The sequence below is a fragment of the Panthera tigris genome, chromosome D1, assembly GCF_018350195.1.
Source record: "Panthera tigris isolate Pti1 chromosome D1, P.tigris_Pti1_mat1.1, whole genome shotgun sequence".
NCBI lineage: Eukaryota > Metazoa > Chordata > Mammalia > Carnivora > Felidae > Panthera > Panthera tigris.
Window position 1 is genome coordinate 88,219,018 of NC_056669.1, and position 16,536 is coordinate 88,235,553.

At 46.3% G+C, this 16,536-nt stretch overlaps 1 protein-coding gene across 17 annotated transcripts in view; it reads left to right on the forward strand.

Moving 5' to 3' along the window:
• Positions 1 to 16,536, forward strand: part of CD44 (CD44 molecule (Indian blood group)) — a 91,018-nt gene that overhangs the window by 32,401 nt on the left and 42,081 nt on the right. For all 17 annotated transcript variants that reach the window (XM_042958586.1, XM_042958587.1, XM_042958589.1 and 14 more), the window contains exons 2-4: positions 3,620 to 3,785; positions 7,959 to 8,092; positions 15,409 to 15,477. In XM_042958586.1, the coding sequence (XP_042814520.1) occupies positions 3,620 to 3,785; positions 7,959 to 8,092; positions 15,409 to 15,477 (369 nt within the window). The remainder of the gene's footprint in view (positions 1 to 3,619; positions 3,786 to 7,958; positions 8,093 to 15,408; positions 15,478 to 16,536) is intronic.

Below are 16,536 nucleotides of genomic sequence, written 5' to 3' on the forward strand. Positions count from 1 at the left end.
GTTTAGAGGAGCGTCTGGCATATGTCTAAGTGCACAATGCATGTTTGCTACTGTCCTTGCTGTCGGTATTATCGGTATCCTTTGGAGTCATAATTTGGGTTTGCATAAGTGTTAAGGAAGCCTGTTGGAAAGTCTTCATCAATCATTAAAGGATACACAGCCTGACAGGTTAGTCCCTTTAAGGCAAGAGGGACCCAGAGGGGAAGAACTATAAGCCCTCATGGGGATAGTTGGCTTGAAGTGAAGTTTCGGGCACCGTCTCTGCAATCCCTAGGTGGCTAAAATCCATCAGGATTAGCAGCTGGACCTTGTCTGTTAGATTAAGGTAAATGGAAGCCGTGAAACTTCTAGTCTGCACAGAATTTCTTCTCTCAGCAGCCCTTTGCTGATCCCTGCTGTGTGGCAGGCCGGTGGACGCCTCCCAGTCGAGGACCACCGAAGGCTGAGTTTACCTGTTTCTTCCTGTCTTGGCTGGAAGGACAGACGCACAAAACCACCTGAACCCCCTGCTCTCCGCCGTGCGGACACACACAGTGCATGCGTGTGTTGTCTGGAAGGTCGGGTCGGCAGCCGCATGCGGAACTCAAGGCATTTTATTCAAAAGTCTCAGTTCCTTTTGCATTTGCATGTTCTGGATGCCAGGTGGCAAACTAGAATTAATTTTAATACAACAGAAACTGCCATTCAGCTCCAAACCACCGTCCTTGGTGGTTTATTTTTAACCCGGGAGTGACACGGGCCACCTGGCCAAGTGCTGCCAGGCAGTCGCCCCTCCTGCCGTCTGCTGAAGCCTCCCCCAGCAGCCTCACCTCCAAGGAGTTGGTTGGGAGGCTGTGTTTTACTTTTGTAGGCTGCCGGAAGGGCTGTCACCCCAGCTTCCCCGGTGCGAACGTTGGCTGACAAAGGCCAAAGCTGAAAATGTCAGTGAGAACAAACAATATTTCAAAAGGGCCTTGTGCATTTCTCTCCTCTGTCTTGCCTCATCAGCCAAGTGTTGTGCGAGTGGCTCCAGAAGGACACCAGTCGACCCAGGAAGGAATTAATCACGCAAAAACACATTTCTCCAGTCCACTTAGTTCTGATGCTATTAAGCAGCACCTACGTGCTAATGATATGGGGAGAGAGAGAGAGAGAGAGAGAGAGAGAGAGAGAGAGAGAGAGAGAGAGAGAAGCAATTGATACCGGTGGATGTCTTTTCAAAGCTCCATTTCTTGTTTCTTCTTTTAGTATTTTCGGGCTCAGGAAGGCTCATACAGAAATGTTATGGTTCCAGACACTGTTCACCGGTGGTTAGCACCTGCTTCCTGCTCAGAAAGGAGAAAGCGCTTCCTGTCCATCCAGCTCAGTAACACTGATCCTATCTTAGTCCTTACGTAGTCGTCGTTTAGGCTTGCCTCTCCCCCTTAGAGCGCAGATTCGCTCTGGTGACACGAAGGAATCCCAGGGCACACAGCGAAGCGGTTTGGAGGGTGGGTTTGGGTGACACAGACCTGAGCTGGGACTCCAGCCCTGCCGTGTAATAGCTGGGTGACTTTGGGAAGGTGTTTCCATTTCCTGAGCTTCAGTTTCTTCGCCTATAAACACTACAGACATGCATACAATTCACCTCTCAGGGTCTGAGGAAGATAATGTAACATCGAACCCCAAAGGTGCTGGGGGCGTGGGGGGACTCTGTAGGAACAGGCCTCCCCCCCCACACACACACACCCCGACCCCGGGCTCCTGGCTCAGAACTGTAGACCAAAACAACTGAGATTCAGGAAGTCAACTACAGGCTCCAGACAGAAATGCCTGCTTCCTGGGGCCACTTACGTCTCTGAGCCTCAACTTTCTCATGAATGAACGCGCAGAATCTTCTGACCACCTCTGGAACAGGCCAAGTGAGCGATGGCGTCTGAGTTAAAGTCAGTGTTGTCTGAAGCCACACCTGGCCCCTGACTAACGATGTGGTGCCTGGCCTGGCACGCGGGCCACCATGCAGTGGGCCCAGAGGAAGGTAAGCTTCCTCAGGAAAGGACAGCCCTCGAGGCTCAAGGAAGTACGCTTCACCAGGACGGCTACAATGACTTAACCTTTCCGCGTTGGAGGTTACTGAAGTGCAGACCGGGGATAATAACAGTCCTAGAAAAATAATGAGTTTTCTCCTAAGGGGCTAGAAGCCTTCTGAGATAGTTACACAGGATCGGGTAGAATCAGATAATTTTTCAACTCCTTCTTGAGATTTTAGGTTCACGTCTGCAAAATGCACAGAAGCTCTTGGGTTAAATAATTCTTTAAGCAGCTGGTAGCCATTGGGCCTCTATTCTGAATGCCACTGACTCTTGGGAGCCAGCAACTGATCTCGGCTCTATCTGTCAACATGTTGAAAGTGTGTTTCTTAGGAAATTTTAATGAGTCATTTATTCATTCAGTAAATATTGGTTGAACATCTACTCTCTGGCACACCGTTGTGAGAATTAGAGAAACACTATAAACAGGGAAAAGGCCTTGCTTTTTTTGGAGCCTCCATCACAGGAAGGGTGGATGGATAATAATTAAATGCAAAAATAAATAAACAAGTTGCTGTGGAGGCACAAAAGCAGGGTGAGTGAGGGAGACACCATGGGTTGGATGACAGTGTTGAGGGAAGTGAGGGGGTGACGTGAAGCCAAACCAAAAATGCCATGATCTAAGGACAGAACATTCCAGACAGAGGGGGTGGCAGATAAAAGTATTCTAAGGTGGCAAAGGGCTCAGTTCCAAAGGAACTGAAGGCAAAGCCTTATGGCTGGAGCAGAGTGAGCTACAAAAGGTTAGAGAGGGAGACAGGAGCCAGCTCGTGTAGGTCTTATCAGCCATGATAAGGACATTTATTCTGGGTCCGACCAGAAGCCATCGAGGTTGTTAAGTTATGGGAACAATAAATACCACATGATTGGGGGGAAATGCTCATAGTATGAGATTAAGTGGAAAAAAAGACCATCAAATCAAAAACTGTATATTTAGTACCATTTTTACTATGTAAGTACATAAGTAGACACACCCGCATGAGTGCACACACACACACACACACACTCAGAAAACTGAAAGAAGATACAGCAAAATATTTAAAGTGTTGGCGATAGTTGGTGGCCTTGCTTTTCCTTCATTACTTCCCTGAATTTTGTCGGTTTTCTACAAGTTGTATGACCTTCATAATCAGAAATAAATCCTGTGCTTTTAAAAAACTTGGTTGTAAAGCAATTGATGGAGAGAAAGTAGAGTGACCCTGCTTTACTGTGTCTGATCTCAGCGTTGAGCTGAACGTGTGGGGCTTTGGAAGGCCATGTGAATGTGGGAGACTCTGGCCAGTAGAGGTTAAGTGAGTCTTTTTTTAAAGTTTATTTATTTTGAGAGAGAGAGAGAGAGAGAGAGAACCCCAAGCAGGCTCCACACCTTCAGCGCAGAGCCCGACGTGGGGTTCAAAGCCACAAGCCATGAGATCGTGACCTGAGCCAAAACCAAGAGTCGGATGCTTAACCGACTGAGCCACCCAGGCGCCCCTTAAATGAGTCTTTTTAATGAATCTACCCTAAAGCAAACTTCTTACCCTTCGCAGTAATGTATGCAGAAGTATCTAACATTTCTGTTTCATCCACAGATTTGAATATAACCTGCCGATACGCGGGTGTGTTCCACGTGGAGAAAAACGGTCGCTACAGCATCTCGAAGACGGAGGCTGCTGACCTCTGCAAGGCTTTCAACAGCACCCTGCCCACCATTGCCGAGATGGAGGCAGCCCTGAGCATCGGGTTTGAGACCTGCAGGTGAGAGGCGAGAGGGGGCGGGGCTTAGAACCCAGAGGCTCCTCCCTGATGGCTGATGGATGGTTGTCTGAAGGTCGGCCCCACCCATTAATTTGGGCAACTCAACCTGGAACCTGTAGGACAACTGGAATTGAAAGCCGGCTAAAGACACCTTTGTGAATCATAGTGGGGTTGCCCGGAGGAGGCCATTAAAGGTCAAGGGTTGGAATCCTCTTGCCTAAAGTGCTTCCACAGCGCTCTCCCGGCTTTGAAGAAGCGTGCAATATCATTGTCGGAACCACAAGAAAACGCAAACCAAATAACAGTGTTTAAAATAAATACGTGCCTGGTGGAGTCTTGGCTCTGCAGACGTGGCTCAAAGCAGAGTTTCCAAACAACTCCCTCTCTCTGTCTCTCTGTCTCTCTCTCTCTCTTTTTCTCTCTCTTTTTCTCTCTCTGTGTCTCTCCGTCTCCCCTTTGTTTGTTCCTCTTCTGTGTTGCTCTGGTTTGAGACTGTAAACGAAAGAGCATGACGATTATTAAGATAGATTATTACACGTGATTGGGAAGTGTTCAGAGGGACCCAGAAGGCCTCCGGAGAGACCTTGTGCGGGACATCACCGCGCTCCATGGACCCTTCTGCTGCAGGACGGTCACAGCAGGCAGTGGCCTTCTGCTTCTGAGTTTCCAATGGCCCTGTGGCGAGTGGTACACATTGAAAGCTAGCAGCGGTGACAACCACGGTGAAGTGGTTTGGTCTGGTTTGTTTTCACTAGAAGAGTTCTGGGTAATCCAAACAACCGCTCTGAAGTCTCCACCCAGCCGGCAGCTTCCCCCTGTTTTTGCAATATATGTCATTAGGTAACACGCTTCCTCTTTCTCATTATACACACACGTACAAACACAGGCTGCTTTTTAAAAGTCAAGCTGCAGGGGCGCCTGGGTGGCTTGGTTGGTTAAGCGTCCGACTTCGGCTCAGGTCATGATCTCACGGTCCGTGAGTTCGAGCCCTGTGTCGGGCTCTGTGCTGACAGCTCAGAGCCTGGAGCCTGTTTCAGATTCTGTGTCTCCCTCTCTCTCTGTCCCTCCCCTGTTCATGCTCTGTCTCTCTCTGTCTCAAAAATAAATAAATGTTTTAAAAAAATTAAAAATAAATAAATAAATAAATAAAAGTCAAGCTGCAGACATCTTTATCCAAGCCATGAGATGTGAGTTAAGTACGCCTGTCCACATCCTTGGCTACTGTCCACATCCTTGGCTACAGGGTAACGCCCACATTAGGAGTGGGAGCCCAGACTCTCCTGTTGAAAAGGAAAAGGAAAGTCTTGACTCCAAAACTGCACCGATAAGGTAGCCACTCACCACGTGTGGCGGGCTCACTGCAATTCAGTAAAATTGAACCCTGGTGCTTCAGCGGCTCTGTTGACATTCAAGTGCTCAGCTAGGACGGATGACTGGCACCTGCTCTATTGGGCAACACAGATGATAGAACATTTCCATTATCGCAGACAGTGCTACGGAGCAGTACTGCTCTGACAGAAAGGGCAGATGTGCACAGACATCTGCGTGTGCTCTGAGCGAGGTCTGGGAGAATGGGAAAGCGGAGGAAGAAGCTTTGCTGACTCCCAAACCCCAGCTGTAGGCTGCAATGAAGGAAGGCCAATTAGCAGATCCATTTATTCTGTTCCCCCAGGCTAATTGTTTAAATACAGCCCTGGCTAGGCCAGTAGCCTAAAAAAGTAGACTTACGAAGCTGAATTTTGATTGTGAAATACAGGCAAGACATACTTAGGAAACACAGAACTATTCCCATCTGCTGAAAAGAGGGAGGTTCTTCCCACTCCCACCGGCGAACTGTTGCGCACTTAGGGGTTGGGCGCCCTGCTCCCCACTCGCCCACGTCCCCTCAATGCTCAGACTGCACCCTGGGTCGATCCTATTACTCCAGTGTCTGGATGAAGCCACTGAGGCTGGGAGAAGTGCCGAGGCTCAAGAAGTGGCCCCAGGGCCACATTGTGGGTGTGGGGAGGAGTCCAGATCCCAGTCCTGCTTCTTCGCCTGAGCGAAGGGCCACAATTCAATGACCCTCCCCAAGGGCGGACTGCAAGGGGGACGGAAGCAAGGTGCATGGATTTGCTGAGCATTTCTTTCCTCCCTGTGAACAGCAACCTGCTGGGGCGGTATACACACATTTAAATTTTAACATCCCAGCTCATGTACGGTGGGATGCATAAAAGTGGCAGTTGGCATGATGTGGCAACAACTCAGGAATAACTTACAAAGGGAATGCAGATTCTAGAATGTCAGTATTACACAGATCTCCTGAATGTGATGGGGTGGGGTCACCAAGGATATTGTTAATTTAAAACAGAAAGAAAGAAAGAAAGAAAGAAAGAAAGAAAGAAAGAAAGAAAGGGAGGGAGGAAGGAAAGAGAGAGGAAAGAAAGAAAGAAAGGAAGGAAGGAAGAAAGGAAGAAACAGGGATGCCTGGGTGGCTCAGTCAGTGAAGCATCCGACCTCAGCTCAGGTCATGATCTCACAGTTGGTGAGTTCGAGCCCCGCATGGGGCTCTGCACTGTCAGAACAGAACCTGCTTGGGATCCTCTGTCTCTCTCTCTGCCCCTCCCTTGTGAGTGCGCTCGCTCTCTCTCTCTCTCTCTCTCTCTCTCTCTCAAAAATAAATAAACACCCCCCAAAATTTTTTAATTAAAAATAAAAAAGAAAGAAAAAGAAAAACCAAAGGGGCCTAAGAAACCTATCCTTCCACCCAGAGCAGGTATTAAATGTTGCAAAACACATTTCCATAATTTCGCTCCGGTAGCTATGAATCAGATATCTGCCACAGGACAGGTGGCAAGTCTCATAGGCTCCCATAAAACCTTAGCAGCCGCTCTCTTCTGTGTGCCCCGCCCTGATTAGTAGCCTTTCCCAGATATATGGAAACTTGTTAACATTTAATTGCTCTCCCTCTGCCCACCAAGCTCAGGAGTCTTTGGAGAAACCAGTCTGTCCTTTCAGATGGGGAATTAGTCATGCGCTACAGTTGCAACATAGACGTAATGAGCTCTATGTGCTTAGACATTTCAAATTCATGGCCATTTCCGTGGGTCTTGCAGGGCTATGCGCTATGTGCTGTTGCCTCTGGCAGGAAAGATTAAAAGGATCTACGCTGCGCGTTTTAGCCAGCATTGCAGTTTCAGAAACTTGCTGGATTTAACTTCACCCTCTTTGTCCTACCCCCACCCCCTCACCCCCGCCGCCACCCTCTTCTCAGCCCACATCTCATTTTGAGGCATTTTCCCTTCCGGACAGATTGTGTAGTGAGTATTCAGCTTCTGCGATACGGATCCAAGAGGCCCGGGTGCTGTCTGTTGTATCCAAAGGGGCCTCCAGCTCTGACCTGCTCCCCTGCTCCTGGAAACATCCTGGTAGGGGCAGAGGGGCCTTATGCACTTCTCTGACTGTGCTGCCTCTGGAAAATTCCCGAGCTAAATGAGGCACCGCTATCTACTTACTTAATCACTATTACTCCCATTTTAATGACAGTCAATTTACTTCCACTGGCAATGAAATTATGCCTGGGATGCTCATGAGGCAAAATGTACTGTGTTCCTAGCATCTAAACAGGGCTTTGTGCTTGCAGTAATGGAGTCTGGAGCAAGGGAATCACAGGATAAGGTGAGGCGGGGAAGGAAGGGGTGGGGGGTGGGGGTGGGGGAAATAGGCAGTTTTGACATTCGCGGGCTGATGCGAAGAGCCACCTCGTCCCATCCTTTGGGGGCTGGTGATTTGATGTGTTTCCTGGAAAATGGGAAGGTGATGGAGAGCCAGAGTGGAACTCACATCAGAAAGTGGTCGTTCTTCCCTCTTCCGCGACTCCGGCTTCCCTCCGCCTGTTCGAACGGACTTGCTGCTGCTGCCCACAGATTTTATCTGAAAACAGGTTTTTCCTTCCTGCCTCTTTCTTTTTTAAAGCTCTGCATAGAGCTCTAAATAAAATCAGCGGAGTCGATCCCCTCCATTCTCCCTCTGCTGTTGTTTTTGGATTTCGTACAACGCAGTCGTTGAAACGTCTGCCGTCCCCAGGGGTGAATTGAACGAGGCGGCGCAGCGTGTGAGATGTCACGTGATGGTGTGTTCTGAAACCCCCATCGCCGCCTTGCAGGTGGATGACCTCTTGCTTGTCTCTTGCAGGTACGGGTTCATAGAAGGTCACGTGGTGATCCCCCGTATTCACCCCAACTCCATCTGTGCCGCGAACAACACCGGGGTGTACATCCTCACATCCAACACCTCCCAGTATGACACGTACTGCTTTAATGCTTCAGGTTGGTTCCGGGTGGATCGTGTCTGCGCTTGGGGTTGCTTCGGGCGTGCGGGCCTTCGGCAGTGTAGCTGACAGTAATTCAGTCTTGGCTGAAGTGGGGGGGGGGGTTCATGTGGCTTCCCCTCACATAACAGATGCTCACTGAGTATCTCCACAGCAGAGACAAGATGTCTATCTCCAGGGTGCTGACTTTCTAGGCAGGGAGGCCAACAGGAAACAGAGAGATAGTAAATACCTTAAGTGATGGGAGAGAGTGGCGAGTGCTCTAAAAAGGAAAGCAGAGCGGGAAGCTTCAGAGTGCTAGGGGAGGTTTGGTCTGAGAAGGTGGCCAGGGAAGGTGCCTGTGAGGAGGTGCATTTGGGGGAGCCCCAGCTGGAGTCAGGAAGGAAAGCCAGGGGCAGGAGGGACAGCCAGTGCAAAGGCAGGTGTCGGGGAGCATGGTGGCTTATTCTGAGGATGCCAAGGTGGCCAGGGTGGATAAAGCCCCACTAGCAGAAGCGAGAATGCCAAGGAATGAAGTCAGAGGGGTAGACGGGGGCCAGATCACAAGGGCCCTGTAGACCATGATAGAGAATGTGGATTTTACTAAGTTCACGTGATGGAAAGTCATTGTGGGGTTTTGAATAAAGAAGTGACATGAATCTAATGAGAGCGTTGGTGTATGAGCCAAATGGCTTAGCTCAGAGGTGTTTATTATATGTTGGGGCTGTAGAGAAAGCTGGGAGGATATACTACAGTATATCCTTTGACCTTCTTGAGTTTCCTTTCCCAACAATTGAGAGCCTGACAACTGGAGAATAAGAGCGCCAAGCTACGACGTGCACGCTGGGCTGCTGGCCAGGCCCCTCTCCCTGTCTAAGGGACCTCCTTCCAACCACTGGCCTAGAAACATGCTCATAAGTCTAATTCAGGCTCCAGAAAAATTCAAGAATTCCATGCATCGTGAATCTTCAGCATCTTTTGAGAAGGGTCAAAAACGTAAATGTCAAATTTTGAATGCCGACAATCAAACATTGATCGATTACTTACTTCTCAGACTGGGCCTTCTGTCCCTTAGGAAGGTTTTAGATTGTGTGAAAGGAAGATGGAACCACAAGACAAACCCGATAAACACGACTTCCTGGCATATCAGTTCTCCTTAAAGATGGGAAGGAGGGCTTAGTTAAATTAGCTGGACAGTGATTAAAGACAGTATCTGTTGGAGACAAATACAGATTATTATACGATGACTGAAGATGTTGTTTGCATGAGACAAACACAGATGTCATATATGGTAGTAGAATATCAAATCTGCATGGATTTTTAAGTGCAAGTGGAAACATCAAAATAATTGTGAGATTACATCAGTAGCTTTCACTCTCCGGCCACCCACTGTGGCATGACCAGTCGGCATCCGAGTGGGAAGTCGAAGGAGAAGTCTAGACTTTAGGAGAAAGAGAAAGTTTCAGGGTTGAATAGTTGAAATGGAGTGTGTGAAGCCAGTAAAATTATGTCAAATGCATGCAGGTCCCTAAGCCTGTGGGAGGGACATTCAAAACACAGAGGAGAAGACCGCAGAGTGTTTGCTCTGCCCTGGTATATGAGCGAAGGGTGCGAATGAAGTTCAACCAAAAAGAGGAGAGTCCAAATGAGGCTAAACAGTACATGGCCCATACCCCGTTCCCACACTCAAGCCCACACTGTCCGTCTGATGACACGATGGTGAGAAAACCCACGTGCAAATAAAGGAGAAATAGACACAAAGCCACATGTGGCCTAGCTAGCTTATTTTATTGCCAGAGGTCAGAGGAGGGCTTTGGGAAGACGTGTTTTAGACGAAGGGGTTGGTCACATGGGACAGGGCTGGCATGGGACTATGCAGTCCAGAGTCTCTGGGTCCTGCCTGTTTCTTCTCCCACCGAATCTTGTCAAGTGAGTGTATGCCATAGATTATGTTGTTGTGTATCCACATTGTCTCACCTGTTTGACGAGTTAGTATCGCTTGCTGGAAAGAACCTGAACTCAAAAAGCTAGAAGCTCGCACTGTTTTATTGCCTGGAATTGCAGCCATCTAGACAAGTTACTACGGAGACTTCTCTCCCTGCCCTTATTTTTGCCTGTAAGGATGGGCCTATCCTCAGAGAAGGGAGTGAACAGTACTAATCAACTTTCCTCTTCTTTGCGGGGGAGGCGGTAGTCCAGCTGAAAAGTTGGAGAAGTTCAGGGAGTGTGTGCATACGAAAATGGTTGTGGCAAAGTAGTCAAGGTTAAGGGGAAGATTTCCTCTTCTCTTATCCAAATTTACCTAATGTAGATAGGCTGCTTTTATACGTTTTTCTTTAAGTTTTTGGTTGTTGTTTTGTTTTTAAATGTTTATTTATTTTGAGAGAGAGAGAGAGAGAGAGGGCACGAGTTGGGGAGGGACAGAGAGAGAGGGAGACAGACAATCTCAAGCAAGCTCCAAGCTGTCAGCACAGAGCCCGATGTGGGGCTCGATCCCACAAACCTCGAGATCATGACCCGAGCTGAAATCAAGAGTGGGACACTTCACCGAATGAGCTACCCAGGTGGCCCAGTTTTCCTTTAAATTTTAAAAACAGTATTTATCGATCAACTATATGTACCCAGTACTCTGCTGGGCAAGTCGAGTGAAAAAGAAACAGTGGCCATATTTCTTGTCTTGGGAGGTTATTTCATTGAAGCGATGAAACAAACAAACAAACAAAAGCTGGAGAAGATTGTATATCTCAGGAGAAAGTCTAAATGTCTTGGTTTAGAGTCAGATGAAAGAAGTGCTAAGGGGACTATGGGTCTTGATAACCTTCTGTTCTATGCAGGGATCTCATTGGAAAGGTCCTTGAATCCAGCTTAGCTGGAGAGTTGCCAGCAGCTAGTCAAGACCCAACGATGTGATCCCCCACAAGACCCTTTTGGTCTACAGGGACCAAATCCAGCTCAATCTTAGCAGATCGCTTCCGTGTGCTTACAGTTTCAGCAGTAGTTTTGTAAAAGAGGGCCTGTGGGTTACAAATGAAAATAAGGCAGACCCTGGGAAGGCTCCATGATTTTTATTTTTATTGCCTTCTCTCTCAGGAAGGCCCAGCACAAGCATGGTGACTTTTGTGTTAACAGCCCAGAGAACTGACTTGAGTTGGTCCATGCTTTAAGTTTGCCTCCAGTAAAACACCCCGTTCTTTTTTGAAGGAGGGATTTAGGAGAAGAGTCTACATTCCTCTGTCTCTTCGCTCTTTCATCCATTCGACAAGTACTTATTGGATATCTAGAGTATATCAGGCATTGAGGAAGATGTCTTTCTACCTGGCACTGAGTCATTGGCCGGATGGAATGATTAACATTTCTCTTGGCTGTTTTGCTGCAGTGGAGGCAAAGTTTAGAGAGGCAGCCCACCAGGAAGCCCACCCCAGAGTCTTTCTAACGACCCCTTCGGTTCAGGAAAGGCTCACCAGGCCTGATTCTCCCAGCAGTGCAGTGCTCATTAAACAGAATAAAAAACTGTCAGTGACGCTCTGGTGTCTGACAGGGGAGCGTGAAGGTATTAATTGCACATTTGGGTCACCATTCATCCTAGTGTGCTCGGCAGATTTGATATTCTTTATAAAAGTTAAGGTGAACTGGAGCATGAAGAGGCTCCGTTTGAACAAATGCTCTAATGATTTACCAAACTGTCTTGGTGTTTTTTTACATCGTGCCCCGGTCTATTACAACCCAACTCCTAGAAGTTCCTTCCCAGGGCAGTGCTGTTGTGTTTGAATTTGGGGAACGTCGTTCCATCCCTGTCATTAAGAGGTCATAATCCAAGGCTGTTTTCCGGATTTGTGCAAGTGACAGTACCAGAAGCATCCGTGGGGCACCTGGGTGGCTCCATCAGTTGACTACCTGACTCTTGCTTTCGGCTCTGGTCATGATCCCAGAGTCATGGGATCGAGCCTCATATCAGGCTCCATGCTGAGCGTGGAGCCTGTTTAAGCTTCTCTCTCTCTCTCTCTCTCTCTCTCTCTCTCTCTCTGTCTCTCTTTCTGCCCCCTCCCCCACTTGAGTGCTACCTCCCTCCCTCCCTCCCTCCCTCCTGGCTTCCGTCCCTCCCTCCCTCTCTCTCTCTCTCTCTCTCTCTCTCTCTAATAAAATAAATAAATAAATTTTTGAAAATTAAAAAAAAGAAGCATCTCACAGGTCAGGCCAGTTTCTGGTGGCATTACCACAACAGACAGGGTAGATACTCTTCAAGATCTCCCAGGTTGGCTATCTGTCCCGATTTTCAGATGAGGAAATCCTTGGGAAGATTATTTGAAAGCTGTAAAAATCTAAAGAAGTATTGTTATTGTCCCCCATGACCTTGTGAATTCCTCAAAAGCAGAGACAGGAACGTGTTCATCTTTTTGCTCTTTTTAAAAAACCCATCACATGAGTAATGTTTAAAATGAATAAACGAACTGATATTTCTAAAACTTTTTTAAAAATATTTCTTACGGCGTTGCCATTCAGGGTTTATCTAAACATTTCTTGACCTGTTTATAACGGCAGTCCATTTGGAGGGTTAACATCTTAGGTGTGTCTCCTGGAAGAATGGGCCTGTGAGAAATTACCTTGGTATTTCCTCTTTCGTTCATTCAACAAATATTTATTAAGTGCCTTTCTGACCGATCACACATAAATGTTCTGCCCAAGATAGCTAAGGTCACTACTCATCGTGTAGAATTTACATATTTCTATGGAGCAGGGGTTAGGAGTTGGGAGATGTGCCCTGAACAACCATCAGGTAAAATGAACAAGATAATCTGCGAGAGAAGAATCCAGAAGAGCTGCAAGCAAATGTGTGATGGTGGTGTATGTAGGGGTTTGGTAAAGGGCTGGCTGACATTGGACAGTGAGGAACAGCCTTACTGAGGAGGTGACTTTCTCTGAGACTCTCTTCTGAGAAATCTTTTACTTAGCCTTTACAAGAATGGCTTTTCCTAAAACCTGTTTTGTTTTGTTTTTCCAGTTGAACATACAAAGGCATCCCCTTTACCTGTAGGAAAAGATGCTTCTGGGGGTTGGGAAGCAACCAAACCTTGTTTTGGTCAACTTATGTTTCTGTCCAATGTTATGAGTACCCATTAATTTATGGCAGAACACTTAAAATATTTATAACAGCCTTCCTAGTGATAGCAGTCTTCCTACCTCCATCCATCCATCCATCCATCCATCCATCCATCCATCCACCCGTCCCTTTCTTTGTCTTTTCTAAGAAGCAACTCTAGGGAGAAACCAACCTAACAAATAAGCTGCCATTTTGGGCACAGGTGCATGCGTGCACACACACACACACACACACACACACACACAGTATAAAAGCTATAATTCACAAATGGATCCAAACTTCCTACAATAGCACAGCCAGTTCAAAGTTCTCTGAGTTTTTAGAGCTCAATACAAAGTCTAGTTACCAAATAGAGCATTTGGGCATAAATGGAACAGCTGGTTAAGGCATTCTTCGATCTTGTTTTTTTAGGGCTTGGGTATGCAGGGTGGAATTTTCAGTGGGCTTTACACAGTGTTCTCAAAGAGCTACTTAGTAATGTCTCTAGGTGGTTAGGAGTATCCAAGGTACAGTCAGAAATCTTTATTCCTGAAGAAGAGGGGAAAGTAGAAGATAAGATGGAGGACAAAGGAAAAGAAGCCAGGGTACCCGGGTGGGATATGGCAGCACAGTGGTCTCAGGAAATAGTCTGGGCACCTAGACCAATGGTGGACAACCTAGCTCATTAGCTATATGTTGAGAAGAAGTCTAGACAGAGTAGGCACTTAAGGATCCAGCTAAGTTAATCAACACATCTGTGCATCAAGAAGGCACTAAAGATTCGTTTGTTTTGGAATATTTTTTTTGTTTTAAAACTTTTTTTTAACTTATTTTTTATTTTTTTAAATTTACATCCAAATTAGCATATAGTGCAATAATGATTTCAGGAGTAGATTCTATCAGGTAAATTCTTGGTGCTTATTTTAATGTATGTATCCTCATGCTGGTCACGTTTGATTATATTGGTCTGTCCTGTGTTTCCATCATTTCTATAGAGTATTGGGATCGCATATGATTTTTTCATTATAGTTCACACTTCTTTATTAAAAAATGTTTTTACAGGGGCGCCTGGGTGGTGCAGTCGGTTAAGTGTCCGACTTCAGCCAGGTCACGATCTCGCGGTTCGTGAGTTCGAGCCCCGCGTCAGGCTCTGGGCTGATGGCTCGGAGCCTGGAGCCTGCTTCCGATTCTGTGTCTCCCTCTCTCTCTGCCCCTCCCCCGTTCATGCTCTGTCTCTCTCTGTCCCAAAAATAAATAAAAAACGTTGAAAAAAAAATTAAAAAAAAATGTTTTTACACTGTTCCCATATTACTTTTATTTATTTATATGTTTATTTATTTTGAGAGAAAGTGCATGTGCGGGAGGGGCAGAGAGGGAGGGAGAGAGAGGATCCTAAGCAGGCTTCATGCATCAGTGCAGAGCCCGACACGGGACTCCATCCCACAAACTGTGAGATCATGACCTGAGTTGAGATCAATGCTTAACCAACTGAGCCACCCCAGCAACCCTCCCCCCGACATTACTTCTATAATAACACACTTAAGAAGTAATTTCTAATCGATGCCTCATTCCAGAAGGACATGTCTATCTTATCTACCATAATATCCCCGGCCTTCCGCAACACTTGATGGAGAACATACATATGTGTTTGTTTAATGAATGAATCTGTTAGGGTGGAAAGAGGAACAAGTAAGCTTCCCAAAATGTATGAAGGTAAATAAAAATGGAAAATGCATCACAAAGGTCAGGGAAGTTCCTAGGAAACTTAATCAAGTTTCAGAAAAAGAAAATTATTTAGTTCACTTATACGCGAAATCTAAAAACCAAACGAACACGCAAACAGAAACGGACTCGTAAATACAGAGAACAAATTGATGGTTGCCAGAGGGGAGAAGGGTGAGGGATGGGTGAAACAGGTGAAGGGGAATTAAGAGGTACAAACTTCCAGTTCTAAAATAAGTAAGTCATGGTGATGGGAAGTATGATATAGGGTATGGTGTAGGGAATACAACTAACATTGTAGTAACGTTGAAAGGTGACAGATGTCATGGTGAGCGCTGAGTAATACGTAGACTTCTTGAATCACTATGCTGTACACCTAAAACTAATGTAACATTGTATGTCATCTGTATTTCAATAATAAAAAAAAAGAAAATTATTTCAGAAAATGTTTAATAAAACCCCATACTAACCAACAGAAATCAGTTCTGCTCATAGTTTTTACTGTTCTCATGCCTTTTTTCTTTGCTACCCCACAGCTCCACCTGGAGAAGATTGTACGTCAGTCACACACCTGCCCAATGCCTTTGAAGGACCAATTACCATAAGTACGTATCTCTTCGAACCTTCATTGAGTTTCTCCATTCTTGGGAAAGGGATCAGATGCATTTTCTGTGTTTCACATTTGAGCAGAATAGTTGTTTCCCTCGGCCAGGGACACTGGCTGTGATTCACTGGCCCTTCCCCTTCTCCCGCAGTGGCTTGAAACTACAACTTGGTTGACCCCAACACATTGTTCCTCAAACTGCAGTCATTCGAAAACCACTTTCTTTTTGACGCCTCTGTGTACACAGAACAATCATTCCCTTGATATTTTGCGTTTAATTGGTCCATTCTTTTCTACTTAAACTATGTTCATTTAAAAAAAAAATGCCTGAAAATGGAAAACCCAATTCTTGGTCATAAGTAGAAGGTATCCTTAAACATATACTTAAAATGTGGGACAAATTAGGTCGCGTTCTTAAATTCTAGCTGCTGAAGGTTCTGAGTCTGAGCTGTGTTCTTTCTCATAGAAGGGGATTAGTAAGTCTTAGGGGGAGAGGCATTCCAGCCCCCTCAACTTTGTTTAATGGTAGTATTGAAAGATAATTATAAAGGGCATAGATTTCCTGATAGGGGTTTCAACATTACTTATACCACACCCACCTAAACTCATCTTGATTACCCCAAGAAGTAGGCATCTGGCACTGTATGAGAACAGAAAATCTCAACCAAACTTTTCAGAGCGGTCAACTTATTAACCCTGACCTTCTGGCCTCTGAACCTCATTTTTGGGGAAAATGTCATAATGTTGAGGAGGCCTGGTTTCTGCCTCCTAAGGACCAGACCCCTCAGCGTACAAGGAAACAGTGGTGGCAGTGGCAGAGGGCTGAGAATTCTTCCTGGCCGCGCCCATCCAGCCCCGCACTGTTATATAAAAAATTGTCCCTGACCTGTGCCTCAGGGAAGGAAAGGGAGGCCCTCACGGTGAGATGTGCTGTCTCAGTCAGGCTTGGTCTAGTTCCTTACCACCTGGGTGATCTTAAAGGAAGGACTTACTGTCTCTGAGCCTCAGTCTTCTCATCTGGATAATGGAACAACAGGTGAGATTTGAAAAGAAAGTGAAG